At 39.4% G+C, this 16,858-nt stretch overlaps 1 protein-coding gene across 1 annotated transcript; it reads right to left on the bottom strand.

Moving 5' to 3' along the window:
• Positions 1–5,615: 5,615 nt before the first annotated feature.
• LOC143935781 (keratin, type I cytoskeletal 19-like) lies at positions 5,616–14,625 on the bottom strand. Its single transcript, XM_077459891.1, has 8 exons — positions 13,873–14,625; positions 13,237–13,319; positions 13,000–13,156; positions 11,993–12,154; positions 11,294–11,419; positions 10,914–11,134; positions 10,550–10,584; positions 5,616–7,014 (listed from the first exon to the last, which is right to left on the bottom strand). Exons 1-8 carry the CDS (start codon positions 14,623–14,625, stop codon positions 6,914–6,916), a joined length of 1,638 nt encoding a protein of 545 aa, XP_077316017.1. The 3' UTR covers positions 5,616–6,913.
• Positions 14,626–16,858: the final 2,233 nt, after the last annotated feature.

Below are 16,858 nucleotides of genomic sequence, written 5' to 3' on the forward strand. Positions count from 1 at the left end.
TTTTCAACAAGAAGCAAGGTGTTACAATATAGACCTGCTTTCAAGACTTGGTAACCTGCAGCCATGGAGGTACTGGAGGGCCCAGAATCACCCCTAAAAGGTTGGCAGAGTTGCGGCCTGGCAACTCCCCTGTGAAAATTAAGGACATGTGCGGAGGAGAAACTGCTTATACCTGTGACCTGGCCAGGCGCCTGGTAACTGTGTGTACTGCAGTGCAGGAGCCAGATGATATCCGTGAAGAGCCGGCCAGCTCTAATTCCCTTGCTGTACCCTTCCGGAGGGAACCTTTACCAGAGGGAGGTGTGTCTCCAGGTGAGCTGGCTGATGTAAATGAGGGCCAGGTCATAGATTGGGATTCAATCAGAATGCAAGCAGAGTTTGGCTTCCTGGAATGATTGACAAAGTGGTCACCCCCCTGAGAGAGTTCAGAAGAGGAGTGTGAGTCTGGGGAATCCCAAGTCCTTAAACTAGGAGATGGACCAGCACCAGTGGTGGATACTAAGCAAGCTACTAAAACCCAGGCTTACCACAATGCAGACCAGGGAACCCTCTCATCGCCAATGGGTCAATTGGGCCCTTACTGCCTGTGTCATGCTTGGAAAGGGAATCCCAAAGGCACTGCCTAGGTTCTCATAGTTTCAGCGGATTGTGCAGAAGAGAGCGACCCTGGAGTGAGGCTTGGACCTCCTGTATGTCCCCTCTCAGATCATGGAGGACATTGAGAGCTCCCGGGGTGGATGAGAGGATAACATGGTCTGGGTGTATCTACACATTACCAAGCCGTCGCGGGTGCCAGGTGGTGCAGCCTGGGCCTAGTTCCATGAGGATAAAGAGGAATGGCGACTTAGAAGGATAATTTATGGGAACCAGGTGCTGATATGCAGAGCGGGTTGGCTTGAAGAGAGTTATTCAGTCCCCAAGGACAGAGGAGAGAAAGGAAGGGCTGGTTGGCACTCAGAATGATACCTAAAATAGTATTCCTTTATTAAATACATGTACAGAGCTGTAAAACAGCCTACGCGTTTCAGAGGTTAATCCTTAGTCATGGCTGATAAAAAACAAAATAATTAACACTTAAAGAGTATATACAAAAGTCACATGATTAACCAACACTGATGAATTAAAAATAAATATTATAGCACCCACTATTAGTATAGTATTCCTTTATTAAATACATGTACAGTACTGTAAAACAGCCTACACGTTTCGGAGGTTAGTCTTTAGTCATGGTTGATAAAAAACTAAATAATTAACACTTAAAGAGTATATACAAAAGTCACATGATTAACCAACACCGATGAATTAAAAATATATATTATAGTACCCACTATCTTTATGATGTTCCATTTTGGAAAAAAAAACTATGCATGCTATTGTGGGTTCAAATTTTTTAGGACAGGTTTTTCATATGTCTACTTTTTGTGTTACATTGCACGGAGTCATGCCAGGTTTTCCCCTTTTGCATTTTTAATTCACCTGTGTTGGTTAATCATATGACTTTTGTAATAAATATACTATTTAGGTGTTTCTTATTTTGTTTTTTATCAGCCATGACTAAGGACTAATATCCGAAATGTGTAGGCTGTTTTGCAGCTCCGTACATGTATTTAATAAAGGAATACTATTTTGGATGTCATCCTGGGTGGCAACTATCCCTTTCTTTATTCTGGTACATTGTAGGTGTCAGCAGCCTCAAGGTCTGAGCACCAGGCAGAGCTTTTATGGGGGAATGTTGCAGCATCACATCAAACACTTGTTTTCCACAGAGGAGAGAAAGGCTGGAAGAGACTACCAGCCCCACAGTACTAGGCCTAAAATCTGGGTAATTGGACTGTGCCCTTTCTGCCTTATTTCCCTGACTTGCAGGAACAGACTATGCCCGCCACCCTGTGTGACCGACAGAGGGACTGTCTGTTCATGGACACTTTGGGTGTAACTCTTACTGCTCACCTCTTTTGGAGCCTGTTTCTTCAGGGAGGGGCAGAGCAGAAGAAGGATTGTTCATTGTGAAAATATGTACGTTTTGTTATTGTTGATGTTGAGGCTTTTACAGTATATAGGTAGATGTGAGTGTAGGATGTGATGTTTTATGTTTTCTCTTAGGATCTTCAGGGATGGGAAGGCTGTCCATCCCCATTGTTCCAGAGGACAAGAATTCCAGCAAGCAGAGTATCTTTTCTTAGAAAGAGATGCCCTGGCTCCAAAATGTGTATATACAGTTGTAAATGCCCACCAAAAAAAAAAAAAAAAAAAATATATATATATATATATATATATATATATATATATATATATATATATATATATATATATATATATTTTTTTTTTTTTTTTTTTTTGTACTGATATTTATTTGTACAGTTCCCCATCCAAGTTGTTTCCCTTCCCCAATTCAACTTATTTTATGGGATGCTCTTGCTCCTGGGTTCAGGAGCAATTTTTTCAAATTTTCCCAGCTGGGGACCAGGTGATTTCTGGTGGGGGGTGAGTGTAGCACCCTCTACCTTAGGTAGGTAGGTTGCTAGAGGTAGTAGTTTTTTTTTTTTTTTTTATAAATTCTTTATTTTTTCATCTTTTCTTTCCATAGATTTCACATTACATTTCGTTATACATCTACAACTTCTTTAACAGCTATAACAGTCTTATAATATTTCAATCCATACCTCAATTCCACGTCATCCTCCCCCCTCCCTCACCCTTCCCTCCCAGAAAAATAAATAAATAAATATACAAAAAAAAAAAAAAAAAAAAAAATGTTTGAATTTTCACTATAATCCCCCCCCTCACTCCCCCCCCCCCCCCCCCCCCACCACCACCCGCCTGCTCTATCATATTTCAAAATGTTTCACATCATACTTTCTCTATAATTTAGATATGGAGCCCAGATCTTCTGATATTTCTCATCTTGATCTCTCATTGTCATTGTTAAATTTTCCATTTGTTGGATTTCTGCAATTCTCTGAAACCACTGTGCTCTAGCTGGAGGGTTGCTTTTTTTCCACAGAACCGGGATACATGCCCTTGCTGCTATCAATAAATGTCTCAGCAAAGAATTTTTGAATCTTTCTATTGCCATTGGGATGTCCAGCAGCAGAAAAGTTGCCGGTTTATCTCCCAGGTCAATTCCTGTAATCCTTACAATAGTATCGGCTACCATCTCCCAGAACACTCAAATTTTTGGACATTCCCAAAATATATGTAATAATGTTCCTTCTGCTCCATGACATCTCCAACATGTCTCTGATATCTGGGGGTAAATTTGATGTAACACTTTTGGTGTTCTATACCACCTAGTAAGGATCTTGTATCCCCCTTCTTGATATCTGCTTGCCATCGAGGCCTTTTGATTAAACAACAGCATCTTATCCTTTTGTTCTGGGGAAAACGTAGTCCCTAAATCTCTTTCCCAAGCCTGTAAAAAGGGCAAATCTTGTGAAGTCTCCTGTTCTATTAACATACTATAAAAATAAGACATCAGATGTCTCAGTTCCTCTCCTTTCAAACAGATCTCTTCAAACTCAGTCAATGCCCTTATTTCTACGTATACCTTTGATTTAGATCTAATAAAGGCTTCTAATTGCCTCATTCTGAAAGGGTCTAGTCCTAATGTCATTCCTTTTTCAATATCTTTTTTAGTCATTAACCGATTGCCTACCGAGAAATGACAAATTCTACTCATACCTCTATCTTGTATTGTTTTAAACTTTGGATCTGTCATTCCCGGTAGAAATGCTGGGGTACCAAGGATAGGAAGGAGCGGACTGGGAATTCTTGAAATAGATGTTTTCCTGAATACTCTTTTAGTTATTCGTAATGTCTCCCCTAGTATTGGATGTTTTCTCAATCCCATTGGTATTTCTGTATCTGGAATCCACACTAATCCTTCCAATGGGATATCTGTCGCTGCTTGTTCTGTCTGTATCCACGGTTTTTCGTTTTTAAGCCTACACCATTCCACTACTCTAGTTAAGTGTGAAGCCTCCTGGTATTTTATTGGATCTGGAAGTCCTATCCCTCCTTTTCCTTTGGGGAGTACTAAAATATCTCGACGTACTCTTGCTGGTTTCCCAGCCCAGATGAACTTCATAAATCTTGATCTAAGATCCTTAAACAAACTTGAAGGGATCTTAATTGGTATAGTTTGAATTATGTATAACAGTCTGGGCATCACATTCATCTTAATAATATTGGTTCTCCCGAACCATGTAAAAATCTCTTTGTCCCATTTTTGAAGATCACTTTTGATCTGTCTTACCAGTGGGATATAGTTAAGTTCGAACAGTTCATTTTCAGTTTTTTGTTTTGTTTCAGCCAGTGCAGGTTAATTTAGGCAGGCCTAGATAAAAGCTAGGCATGTTTGTTTTGATCTGGGGGCTTCATCTCTCTCCATCATTTCTGGAAGGTTCTGGAAAAGAGGTGAGGAGAAAGGGTTGGAGTGATATAGGGTGTATCTGTGAGCCCTGACCAATCCCCAACTAGGATTGGCTGGGGACATACATGGTGAACTTTTACTGTATATATAACCAGGGTCAGCCTGCTGGGGGGAGGAGTTGTCAGGTGGAAGAACTGAGTGATGGAGTGTTAGGCTGTCATGGCCTTTGAGGGAGCACCCCATCTGCGGGGCAAGTCATCGGGTGGGATCCATCTGGGATCGATGAATGACAGGCACAGTGAGAAGATCTGGGAGAGACATGCCAGAAGTGTATGTAGAGCCAGAGAGAGAGACTGTGATGTCGCTGGAAATAGAAACAGGCTGCTGCAGCCAGAAGGGTTGGCAGAGTTTGCACAGGACTTACTAGGACCAGTAGTCCAGTAGTCCACTTAGAACACAGCTAGCACAAAAAACTATTTTCAGTTGCTATTTGTTGCTACACCAAAGGAGAATACAGACCCCAGCCAGCAAATAGTGAATCCAGAACTGTTGGGCCTTGTTCAGAGTGGGGCCTAACCATATGCTAGCTGTACCAGGAATCAAGTATTGTGCAGTAGAGGAAGCAAAAATGACTCAGAAGTGATGTGCTGGAGGAGTATGGAGCTTTAGAGACTGCAAATACAGATTGGCATTGGCATCCAAATATTTTTAATTTGCTTAAAATAAATTATCTTGGCATCCCATGTTCTCTTTACCCCATCCAAGTTAAATCCCTCAATAAAACCACAAAAAAGAAGCTGATGGACTGTTTATTGTTCAATGAGGAGTAACTGGAAGTGAATGCTGGACTGAGCAGGGTGACAGGTGGAACTACTACACTCAGCGACCCCACGGGGACACCGCTACACAATTATATAATAGAAACTACTAGAGGTGGCATATGATCTGCTTTATATGCTTTCTCAACTATAAAGAGTCTTGCATCCCTCTCAGAATCCCTTGCACCCACTTTCCTGCAGCTTCTTTTTAAGCCACAAATGACCAGATGGATAGTAATGTCTGAGTATAGATGCTGGCCCTTGTAATCTTGCTGCCCTAGGCCCTGGTCCAAGAGTGCGCTGTGGGCACTCATATAAAAAAAAGTATTTTGATCTTTTTTGTTTTTTATTTTATTATTTTAGTATGGAAAAATCATGTGCATCATTAATACCACACACACACACAGCCGAATGCATGAAGATATGATTTGTTTTATTGAAAATTTAGTAGGTGACAAGGACAAGAGAATGATGATCAAAATTCACCAGATTACTGCAGTAGTACACCAGAATATATATATATATATATATATTCACACCATTAATATGTAAAATGGTAGACAATACAAATAGGTTCGTAACATATTATTATAAAACTGATGCTTCAACGTTATAATAAAACCTGCTCAGGATTATGTTAATAAAACCCCCTAAATTCACAACAGAAAACTAGAGTTACACTTGAATTAATCATGTGTTTTAGATGTGCATTCACTTACTATAGGCACATTTCAAGATGCTGTTTTTGGGTATTTTTAATCGGAAACTACATTGCGAAGGAGAATTCTGCAAAAATTCATATTCTATTCTATACTGATTAGACTGGTTCATATTCTAACTCCTTTGCATAGGATCATTGTAATTCAAAATGACTGATTATGGAACAACTCACTTCTTTTGAGTGAAGAATACGGCATTTAAACTGTATGTACCATAAGGGCTTGTTTACTCTTGAAAGTGTTACAGTAACACATTCACCACAACTTAGTTTTAGGGCATTGTGGTACCACAGGTTATTTGTTCTGAATGGGTCCCAGGTAAAAATGCTTGCATTCTATTGTTTTTTCCAAAGCACTACAACATAACCCATATTGTACCATGTTGTGTACTGCATCATACTATAGCATAGATGCATTCTGTTCATGCATTTGGGTGGCATTCAATGCTGTTGCACAATAAATGGCACTGCACGACACATTGCATTACATGTTGGCACAACATCTGTGTATTAAAAGGCATTATTGTAACAAGATGAATGTGCCTGGGCCCTAAAAGTATTGAAAGTGCTCCAAGAAAAAAGTGAATGAAAAGTCATATCTTATGCGCTGGCATAATGTAATCCCTAAATAATGTTGGGTACATGGAAATACCTTCTTTAATTTTGCATCTTTAAAAGTGTTCAAAGGCCTGAACTCCATAGCATTTGTAACACGTGGATTAACATCTTGAAATTAACTTACTATTTAGGTAAACTTGAATCGTTTAACACCAACCTCTAAAGATGAACACATTCTGTATCTAACTAATCCTAAACCTTGCATAATTTCAGTTGTGTCTACTGGGTATCTTGGTGGATCTAGTTCATATCTCATGCCAAGTTTTGCCTAGGTGAAGCAGATACTGAAGGCCACATAAGAAGAAGGCAGAGGAAGACACCAAAAGACTTTCTAGAGCTAGGATAATATTATTACCCACAGGGTTCTCCAGAAGAGTCAGAAACACATTAGCAAACATTATGATGATTATGATGTTGATGATGACTTTGATGATGTCTAAAATGAGTGGGGCTAGTCACATGGTGAACTTTCACTGTGTGGTGAGATCCTGGAAGTAGAAGATATGATAGTTCAAATTAAGAAAGATCTATGTCACATTACACAGGAATACAAATTGTCTACGTTTCTCATATCAATCCAATATATTCCAATTATCATTGTTATTGTTACATAATTAGTGAAGTTGAGAAACCTTCTTATGTACCATGAGTTGTAGATATATTGATTTTAGCAGTGGTACCTCAAGACCTGAAATGTATTTATTTAGTACACAAGCTGAGAAAGTTTGACTTGGACAAACATTCAACTGTGTATTTGAAAATGCAGTTATTCCTTTATGTTTTGAAGTATCATGAATGCACACAACTTTTGTAGAAAATGTCTACAGCTGGAATAAGTTCCTGTGCAAGACTATTCCACATTTCCACAGCTGGAAACTACTGTGGGCAATTTTTGGACCAAAGCTCACCATTTGCACATGGTAGGAAGGGAAGCAGGTTGCTGTGTAATCATTCATAATATTGCCACCTAGAATGCTGTTTGTCCCATATACAATTCACAGCAGACAATGTGACTATAATGGAACTCATTAGCAAAAATGGCCTGAAAATATCTGGCTACATAGTGACTTATGCAACGTGAATTTCAGATAGCATTTTTTAAATATATTTGGCTAAAATAAATGTTTATAGAGTATGACTGCTGATTAAAGTGATTGGTATTGGGTTTCAGTAAATTAATGACATTAAGATGAAGATCAAATAGATGGGGTGGTCTTTTAATAAACAGGAACTTTATTGAAAAGTTTTTGTAATACAATACAAAACAATGTTATACAAAAAATGCAGGCAATGCATCTGACAAAAGTCACTATAGACCAATAGTCTAAGAGATTTTGTTAATAACTGTAAAACACAAAATCTTATGGGGGACCATCAAAACAGGGGTCTCAAAGGTAGGGAAAATATGGGATAGTAAATGGTGGCAGACCGAGGCATATACATATATACATGAGGAGTAGGTCAAGATCTTTTTTTGTTTTGTTGGAATTCTAGAAGGAATAATGGATAGTAATGCCAAATCGGGCAAGCTACCATAGGCCAAATACAGCACATGTACAGCAACAGAGTTAGTATTTACAGTGGTGTGAAAAAGTGTTTGCCCCCTTCCTCATTTCCTGTTCCTTTGCATGTTTGTCACACTTAAGTGTTTCGGAACATCAAACCAATTTAAACAATAGTCAAGGACAACACAAGTAAACACAAAATGCAATTTGTAAATGAAGGTGTTTATTATTAAAGGTGAAAAAAAATCCAAACCATCATGGCCCTGTGTGAAAAAGTGATTGCCCCCTAAACCTAATAACTGGTTGGGCCACCCTTAGCAGCAACAACTGCAACCAAGCGTTTGCGATAACGTGCAATGAGGCTTTTACAGCGTCCTGGAGGAATTTTGGCCCACTCATCTTTGCAGAATTGTCCTAATTCAGTTACATTAGAGGGTTTTCGAGCATGAACAGCCTTTTTAAGGTCATACCACAACATCTCAATAGGATTCAGGTCAGGACTTTGGCTAGGCCACTCCAAAGTCTTCATTTTGTTTTTCTTCAGCCATTCGGTGGTGGACTTGCTGGTGTGTTTAGGATCATTGTCCTGCTGCAGAACCCAAGTTCGTTTCAGCTTGAGTACACAAACAGATGGTCGGACATTCTCCTTCAGGATCTCTTGGTAGACAGCAGAATTCATAGTTCCTTTTATCATGGCAAGTCTTCCAGGTCCTGAAGCAGCAAAACAGCCCCAGACCATCACACTACCACCACCATATTTTACTGTTGGTATAATGTTCTTTTTCTGAAATGCAGTGTTCCTTCTACGCCAGATATACTTGGACACACACCTTCCAAAGAGTTCCACTTTTGTCTCATCGGTCCACAGAATGTTGTCCCAAAAGTCTTGGGGATCATCAAGATGTGTTGTGGAGAAATTGAGACGAGCTTTGATGTTCTTTTTGCTCAGCAGTGGTTTTCTCCTTGGAACTCTGCCATGCAGGCCATTTTTGCCCAGTCTTTTCCTGATGGTGGAGGCATGAACGCTGACCTTAACTGAGGCAAGTGAGGCCTGCAGTTCCTTGGACGTTGTTGTGGGGTCTTTTGTGACCTCTTGGATGAGTCGTCGCTGCGCTCTTGGGGTAATTTTGGGCGGCCGGCCACTCCTGGGAAGGTTCACCACTGTTCCATGTCTTCGCCATTTGTGGATAATGGCTCTCACTGTGGTTCGCTGGATTCCCAAAGCTTTGGAAATGGCTTTATAACCCTTTCCAAACTGATAGATCTCAATTACTTTCTTTCTCAATTGTTCCTGAATTTCTTTGGGTCTCGGCATGATGTGTAGCTTTTAAGGATCTTCTGGTGGACCTTACTGTGTCAAGCAGCTCCTATTTAAGTGATGCCTTGATTGTGAACAGGTGTGGCAATAATCAGGCCTGGGTGTGGCTAGAGAAATTGAACTCAGGTGTGGACAACCACAGTTATAGTATGTTTTAACAAGGGGGGCAATCACTTTTTCACACAGGGCCATGATGGTTTGGATTTTTTTTCACCTTTAATAATAAACACCTTCATTTACAAATTGCATTTTGTGTTTACTTGTGTTGTCCTTGACTATTGTTTAAATTGGTTTGATTTTCCGAAACACTTAAGTGTGACAAGCATGCAAAGGAACAGGAAATGAGGAAGGGGGCAAACACTTTTTCACACCACTGTATAAATAAATCATCCTTTCCAATCTCTTAAGAAGGTCTCTGTGTCAGAGTTTATTAATGGGGTTGTTAGGGGACAAAAGCAGATAAGGGAGGTAGGGGTGATAGGAGAACCAAAGAGGGTATAGGAGGACAATGGTTGTTGGGTAAGATACAGATGGAGGGAGGACGGAATAGGGTGAAATACCTCATCCTGGTGCCTAGCCCCCAGGTCATGGAATGGAGTCGCCTTTTAAAGGATCTGCAATGAGGTCCAAATCCTATGGGATGGTGTCTAAATTCCATTAATGTCCAGGTACTAGTTAAATTGTTTCCCATATTTTTTATTTTCTATGCATATTTCCACCAGCTCATGCCCTGCTTTTTAAAGTGGTTCTAATGCCTAAAGTTTTTTTTCGCCTTAAGGCATTCTCTGCATTAAGATAAAAAACCTTCTCTGTGCAGCCCCAACCCCTCTCTTATACTTACTTGCGCCTGGCCTTGATCTAACCCTGTGCACAAGAGCAGTGTCTCTCTCTGCTCTCTCCCTCCTCATATATTCAGAGACAGCAGAAGTGAGGAGGGATCGGGGGTGGGTGTCAAGCCACATTGTGTGTGTGTCTATGGACACAAAGAGCCAGGTTGGGAGAAAACCCCCCCAAGTGCCCCCATAACAAGCTGCTATGGGGGGTACTCTGCAGGGGAGGAGCCAGGAGAGCAGACAGAAGAGGTGGATCGGGCTTTCTTTGTGCAAAACCATTGCACATAGCAGGTAAGTATGACAGGTTTGTTATGTTTGTTTTTAAAAAAAATATAGGTTCACTTTAAGACAATATATGTTTACATACCATGGCTGTCTCCTAGAAAAGTTTGACTTGAAGTGCTGAAATGTAAAACACACAGTAAAGAATAATGAGGAAATATATGGTATTCTGACTATTCTGTATGGCTTGGTTTAAATAATATATTGGTAAACAAAATGGAAACATTTTATGAACTGTCTGGTTTTAGAATTAAGCTGTTCTCCAAATTGTATTGTTCTATTCTGGTAGCTGATTGAATATTATAGCAAATAAATTATATAAAAATTATATTAAATATAACAATTACGTCTTTCCTCTTAAAAGGATCAGTGTGAATAGGTGTTGTTATAAATTGAGGACTACATGTTTTAAGGAATATTAGTTCAGTTACTTGTCCTGAAATACATACTGGATATCATGACCCTCCAATAGGCGCTTATAGGTGGCGATCTCCATCTCCAGGTGAGTCTTTTGGTCCATCAGGATCCTGTATTCCTGATTCTGACGTTCCAGGTCAGATCGCAACTGGCCCAGCTGGGACTCTACATTGTTGATCAAACATTGTAATTGGGCAAGTTGAGCCCCAAATGTGGCTTCTGTTTCTGCCAAGGTGTTTCCTAGAGCTGATTTCTGGGAAAAAATAGAGAAAGATTGTATACAAAAAAAAACTGGTAATTACAGTACATACTGTTAGTCTTTGCAGAATGAACTGAACATGCAAACAGACTAAAATGACCAGCAACTGGTCATTGACACAAACTTTATTAATTGGCTGGCAATAACACTTACCAAGCTGAGCTGGCTCTGCAGTTCGATTTCCAAGGTTTGGATGGAATGTCTCAAGTCAATGACTTCAGTTTGTACAGACTGGAGTTGTTCAGAACCAGAAGCAACTTCACGATTCAGTTCCTCAGTCTATATAAAAAGAAAGTTTTTTAGAGTCATGTACCCCTTATTATATGGAGGCTAATTTCCATATAGTTTTATATATAAAGTCAAAGGAGGTTTATTTCTGATCTTTTGTGTAGAAACGCATCACAATTTTTTAATATACAGTAGCTAGGCTTAAGTTGATTTGCACATTTATATTCGTTTTTATATATTTTAATTCATGCCACTGCATTTTTTTTCTTTGTGTACTTAGGCAACAGCCTTAACGCCCAGTTGCACCAGTGTCCCAATAAAGACTCACATCCCTGATCAGGAAGCATGAGTGTGGCCATTGGTAGTTGTGGCTGTGCAAGGGGTGTGGCGGACCTCTTAAGATTTCTGTATGAGAGCAGCGGTCCTGATGTTCACTGTAATGGGAAGATTGGGGTGGTACAGTACAACTGAGCATTAAAGCTGAACATGTTATCATCAATATTTATTGTTTATTGGAATATAACCATTAAGTAATAGGGCCTAATGATCACAATTGAATAGATTGCTATCCCACAATTTTTCTAACAAGTTCAATAAGCTTTTTTAGTCTACAAATCGACTTACCCGTTGACGGAAAATAGTTTCCACCTCTCTCAGATTCCGCTCCATCAGATTCTCATACTGCTCTCTGATCTCAAACAAGGTTCTATTCAGATCGGCCGATGGAGCAGCATCCATTTCCACATTGACCCTGGCACCCAACTGAGCTTGCAAAGTGTTGACTTCCTGAAAGTAAAAATTTTAGAAGCTAGTTGTGTTATGGGTGCATTTCTGTAGATCTCCATAATGTGTGCTTTAGAACCTGTGTTGACTCGGCTTTTGGGCTTATGTCAATGTGCAAATGTAGTGGGTTTTTAGATGCATTTGAGAATAGTTTGAGACATTTTTGAGATAATTTATTGTGTTCCTAAACCCACTGTGGAACCTAAGAGGTTAATCGTCTGCATTGTGTAAAAAGACTATTTGATTCTGACTTCTCTGATCCTTCTCTCCTTCCATTGTCCCCTGATAATTTCCTGATAACACCGAACCTATGTAGTCAAGCTGCCCATACTCAGTTTGGTGTGTATTGGTACAGAGTTTTCTTTTTCTTGGTAGAGTGCATGTGACCAACACAGGTCCAATCAGCACTAAACAGACAGAGGGTCAGGAGTCTTGCAGTTTTATAGGACAGTCAGAAAATTCCTCCTATCAGCTTTAACCAGTGCTCAGCTGGACACTAATAGAAGTCACAAGACTGCTGTGACTGCTGAGAAAATTTATTTAACAGTTTTTATTTACTAAAATAATTGAATTTCTATGTTCTGTGTACCATGGGAGACCAGATATAGTGAATGCAGTGTCTTGGGTTGACTAACACTTTAAGTTCATTGCCAAATAAAAAAAGATAAAAAAAATACAAAAGGTGTTATGTTGTCAATTTCCCACAGATGGCCCAGGATGGCAGCATACCTCTAAAGCAAAAGTGATTTCAACAATATTTACACCTGCTCTGTAACAACACATTATGAATTCTTTTTCTTAAAATACATTTCTGATTCATCTTGAAAAAGAGGTAACATCTATCCCACCTCCCCTTGGTTCCTCTTTATTAGCTGCAGTTCCTCCTGAAGGTTTTCTACTTGTGCCTGCAGATGGCATATTTCCCTGTTAAGTTCTTCCAGGAGTATACGAAGTCCATTCACATCAGCCTCAACACTGCTTGCCAGTTGGCGTTCCATTTCATACCTGGTGACAAAAGGAAGACAAAGCAATTAATGCTGATATTGATAATAATCATGAAAGACATGAAATATAGAAAGGCCTACTTGTTTCTGAAGTCATCTGCTGCTAGACGAGCGTTGTCTATTTGTAATACAATCCTGGCATTTTCCACAGAAGTTGAGGAAATCTGGAAATTATAGGTGTTAATTATTTATTGCAAAGGATAAATTCATAGAGTGTATTTACCTAAGCTTTGTCCTGTATCAATTAATGTAGCTTACTGCAAATCTATTATGACTTGCACTGTAACATGACTTAAGGGTACATTTACACTAGCCACATGCTAAAATATTCCCTTTTAGCATTCAGCTGGTACTCAGCAATGGTGATGAGTGGTGCCATGGGTTTTACAATGCAAGACATTGTTTACTTTTTTATTAACTTTATTGAAAGTGTACAAAGTGTACACTCCATTCAGTTCTCTACAAAGCCCTGTGCTGCAGTGTCCTCCAGTGTCATCTAGTGTGCTGCAGAAAAAAGGTGGATGTCTGTGTTTTTCTGTAAGACACATCAGAGTGCTCAAAATCATGAACAAAATGCACTGAGACCCATTTCTGGTGCTATATAAAATATGTAATGTTGTATCCTTTTAGATGTCTAATATGCCTAGTCTGTTTTCTTATTTTAAATATCTAGGCAACAGGGTGTGTTTAAAAAATTTACATTTATAATTTATTTACCTGGCCTTGAAGCTCTTGAATTATTCTGAGGAAGCCGCTGTAGTCAGGTAAAGTGCTGGGCTGATTCCTCTCGTACCACTCCCGGATATTCCTTTCAAGCTGGGAATTCTGTTGCTCTAGGGAGCGGACTTTGTCCAAGTAGGAAGCCAAACGATCATTTAAATGCTGCATGGTTTCCTTCCCATTAACACTGAACAAACCATGATGGCTAATAATGCTTTTATGGCTGCTGCTGTGAGCACCTCCATGAACGTGCTTGGATATGGAGATTCCTTTGCCTCCTGATCCTCCATGTACACTGGGGGCTCTATAGTGATTACTGTGATGAACTTTATGGGAACTTTCATGGTGGGGGGCATGGGATCCTCTATGATGAGAACTATGAGAACCTGCAGAATGGAATCTGACGGAGCCTCCATGGTGGGAGGTATGGGAACCTCCATGATGTAAATTATGACATCCTCCATGATGAGAAGCATAAGAAACCCCATGGTGATCAGAAGAGTGGGATCCTCCATGATGAAAAGCACGAGATCCCCCATGGTGGTGAGAAGAGTGGGATCCTCCATGATGGCTAAGTGAAGATCCTCCATGAGGAACACCATATGTGTTCCTACCAACATGGCAGCTTCCATGGTGTGATCCAGCAGAGGAGTGACCACTGTAACTCATGATGATGGATTTGGGTGGTACAGATGACCTAAAAGTGTGTGTTTCTAAATGGATGTCCTTCACAATATGTTCTCTATTCATTCTGCTGTCTTATATATGGAAGACTGGGAGTGCCAAAAAACATTAATTACTAATATTAATGTTTACAAGTATCTGACTGATCATCTTCCACTGCTTTACATGATTGACATTAGGATTTAACATTAAACATTTGGTAATCTGCTTGGAAAACTTTAGACAATTGTAAAACAACTTCACAATAATTAGTTTATTGCTGCCCAGCTCTTTAGAAATGTTTGCTCATTCCACCCTAAAGAAATAACAATAAAGGAAAAGCCAACTGACTTGGCTGAACACACCTCAAATAAAACACTCAAAATGCAATATTGCAATGATAAACTAATGAAACGTTTAATAACAGTATGCAGTTGGTCTAAAGCTGGAAACAAAGCATCAGATTATTTTCAAATTGATCACGCTTGTCTGAAATATATAACTACAGTGTTAAAGTGTCAGGTACTACCCAAACAATGTATTCAGTATTCTGTTTATATGCACTTATCAGCTGGCAAACGTTGTTTCTTTGCCATAATAGCATTTCTCTATTCTATACAAAAGGAGTCAAGGTTTCAAAATATTTCTTACTGTATTATTTTACTTGAGGACCTGTGTTTTTGGACACTGTTTAGGCAAATAGGCACAGAATGTAAATTGATTCCTATTGGGAGCGCAGTTAGACCCGAGAGAACCTCTCTTATAAAGCTTACCCAGTGTCATTAGTAAAGTTGCCGACATTGGCCCTAAATCATCAACCTGCTTTAGCATTTAAGTATCACTAAAGGCACACTAAAAGTTATATTATAATATTCACTGACAGGCCTCTTTAGCTTGTCTTTATACTATTGTGTTGAAACGGTTTACATCCAAGGCTTTGGTTTCAGAAACACCCTTTAAAAACTATGACCAATAGAGCTAAATGGCAAAGGCGGCAGCAAGTAAATTTGCAGAAGAAAATACTCACACATGGTATATTTTGAAAAGGCAATTTTCAAGAACTTGTGGCTCAGAGGATGTTTTCTCAAATTGTTCAGAAATTGAGTAGAGGACAGAGGACCTGCTTTCAAGTTGTGCTGAGCGAGAATAAGAAATTGCTGACCACACAGCTGAGCAGTTAAATAAGCATGTTTAAGATGTTTCTAAATGCGCCTAGTATTCGTTTATTTAGAAGGCTATAAACAAAACAACAAAAAAAAATTAATAAGCAGAATGGACCAAAACCCACAGTTTTTAATTTCTGACAGAAAAGCTCCATTGTTACGGTGAGTTCATTAATACTGGAGAGGTCTATTGTTGCTGAGGGAGATCTATTGATGGACATCTCTCTCTCATGCCTTTCTGGGAGTGGAGACCAGCGATCCAAGACTGCAGTTTGGGATTGCCATTAACAGATTTGTTGCTGCCTCTTTCCCTGACATCAGTATGCTACTGCAGTCTTCTAGAACCTGAGGGGACAATCAAGGGGAAGTGTCCACATTATATAGATAACAGCATGGATACCCGAAGAAGAGCCCTTCCACTCTGCAGTCCAGAACATAACAGGACCATGGATTCAGGAAATTATTAGGGGCTTAAATGTACTTTTTTCAAAATGTAATAGGCTGATTTGCTTTGGATATATTGTATGTGAAATATTCCCAGAAAATCTTTAAGGATTTTTTTTGATCACCTTAACTAATATTGCTCTTTTTTAGGCACATTTATTTTTATTCTAACTGTACTTGGCATGAAAGCCAAGCAAGGGTTAATGACAGTTAGGTTTGAATTTGTGTTTTTTTGAGCTAAACTAAAAACAGGAATTTATTAGGAGCTTAAATGGACTTTTTTCAAAATGGAACTTGTTGATTTGCTCTGGACATAAATGAAATATTCCAAGAACATTTTGAAGGATTTTCAGAAAATAGTAAAATAAACTGCGCTTAGGATGATAAAAAAGGTTGCAGCGCCCCTTAAAAAGCACCCAAATGAGAGCCCTAAGATCAATAAAAATGTAAAGACAGGGGTAGTGGCCTGTAGATTGAAGAGCGATCTAGCAATTAATTCTTTAAAGCGGCGATGATCGCCTCTGAAGACGTTAATTACGAAACGCGTATGGCTCTTACACACACATCATATGACTTTCAGGAACTAGGGCTAGTGGGTGTAATGCAGCTGGCATGCACACCGCACGCCCCACAACCACAGCATTATGCTATATTTGTTATAGAGTTGCCTCTCCAGGATAGGCACTTTAGGCATATGGATTTTGCCCGTGATC

Source organism: Lithobates pipiens, unplaced genomic scaffold (assembly GCF_037356315.1).
Source record: "Lithobates pipiens isolate NorthernLeopardFrog02 unplaced genomic scaffold, aLitPip1_a1.2 Scaffold_28, whole genome shotgun sequence".
NCBI classification, from domain to species: Eukaryota; Metazoa; Chordata; class Amphibia; order Anura; family Ranidae; genus Lithobates; species Lithobates pipiens.

Bases quoted from the DNA above. Each gene is read 5' to 3' on its own strand.
- LOC143935781 (XM_077459891.1), bottom strand. From the start codon at position 14,625: ATGAATAGAGAACATATTGTGAAGGACATCCATTTAGAAACACACACT. The intron at 13,157-13,236 runs GTAGGCCTTTCT...TTTTGTCACCAG, and splicing joins GCAGATGACTTCAGAAACAA to GTATGAAATGGAACGCCAAC. The intron at 11,135-11,293 runs GTAAGTGTTATT...ATTTTTTCCCAG, and splicing joins TGCAGAGCCAGCTCAGCTTG to AAATCAGCTCTAGGAAACAC.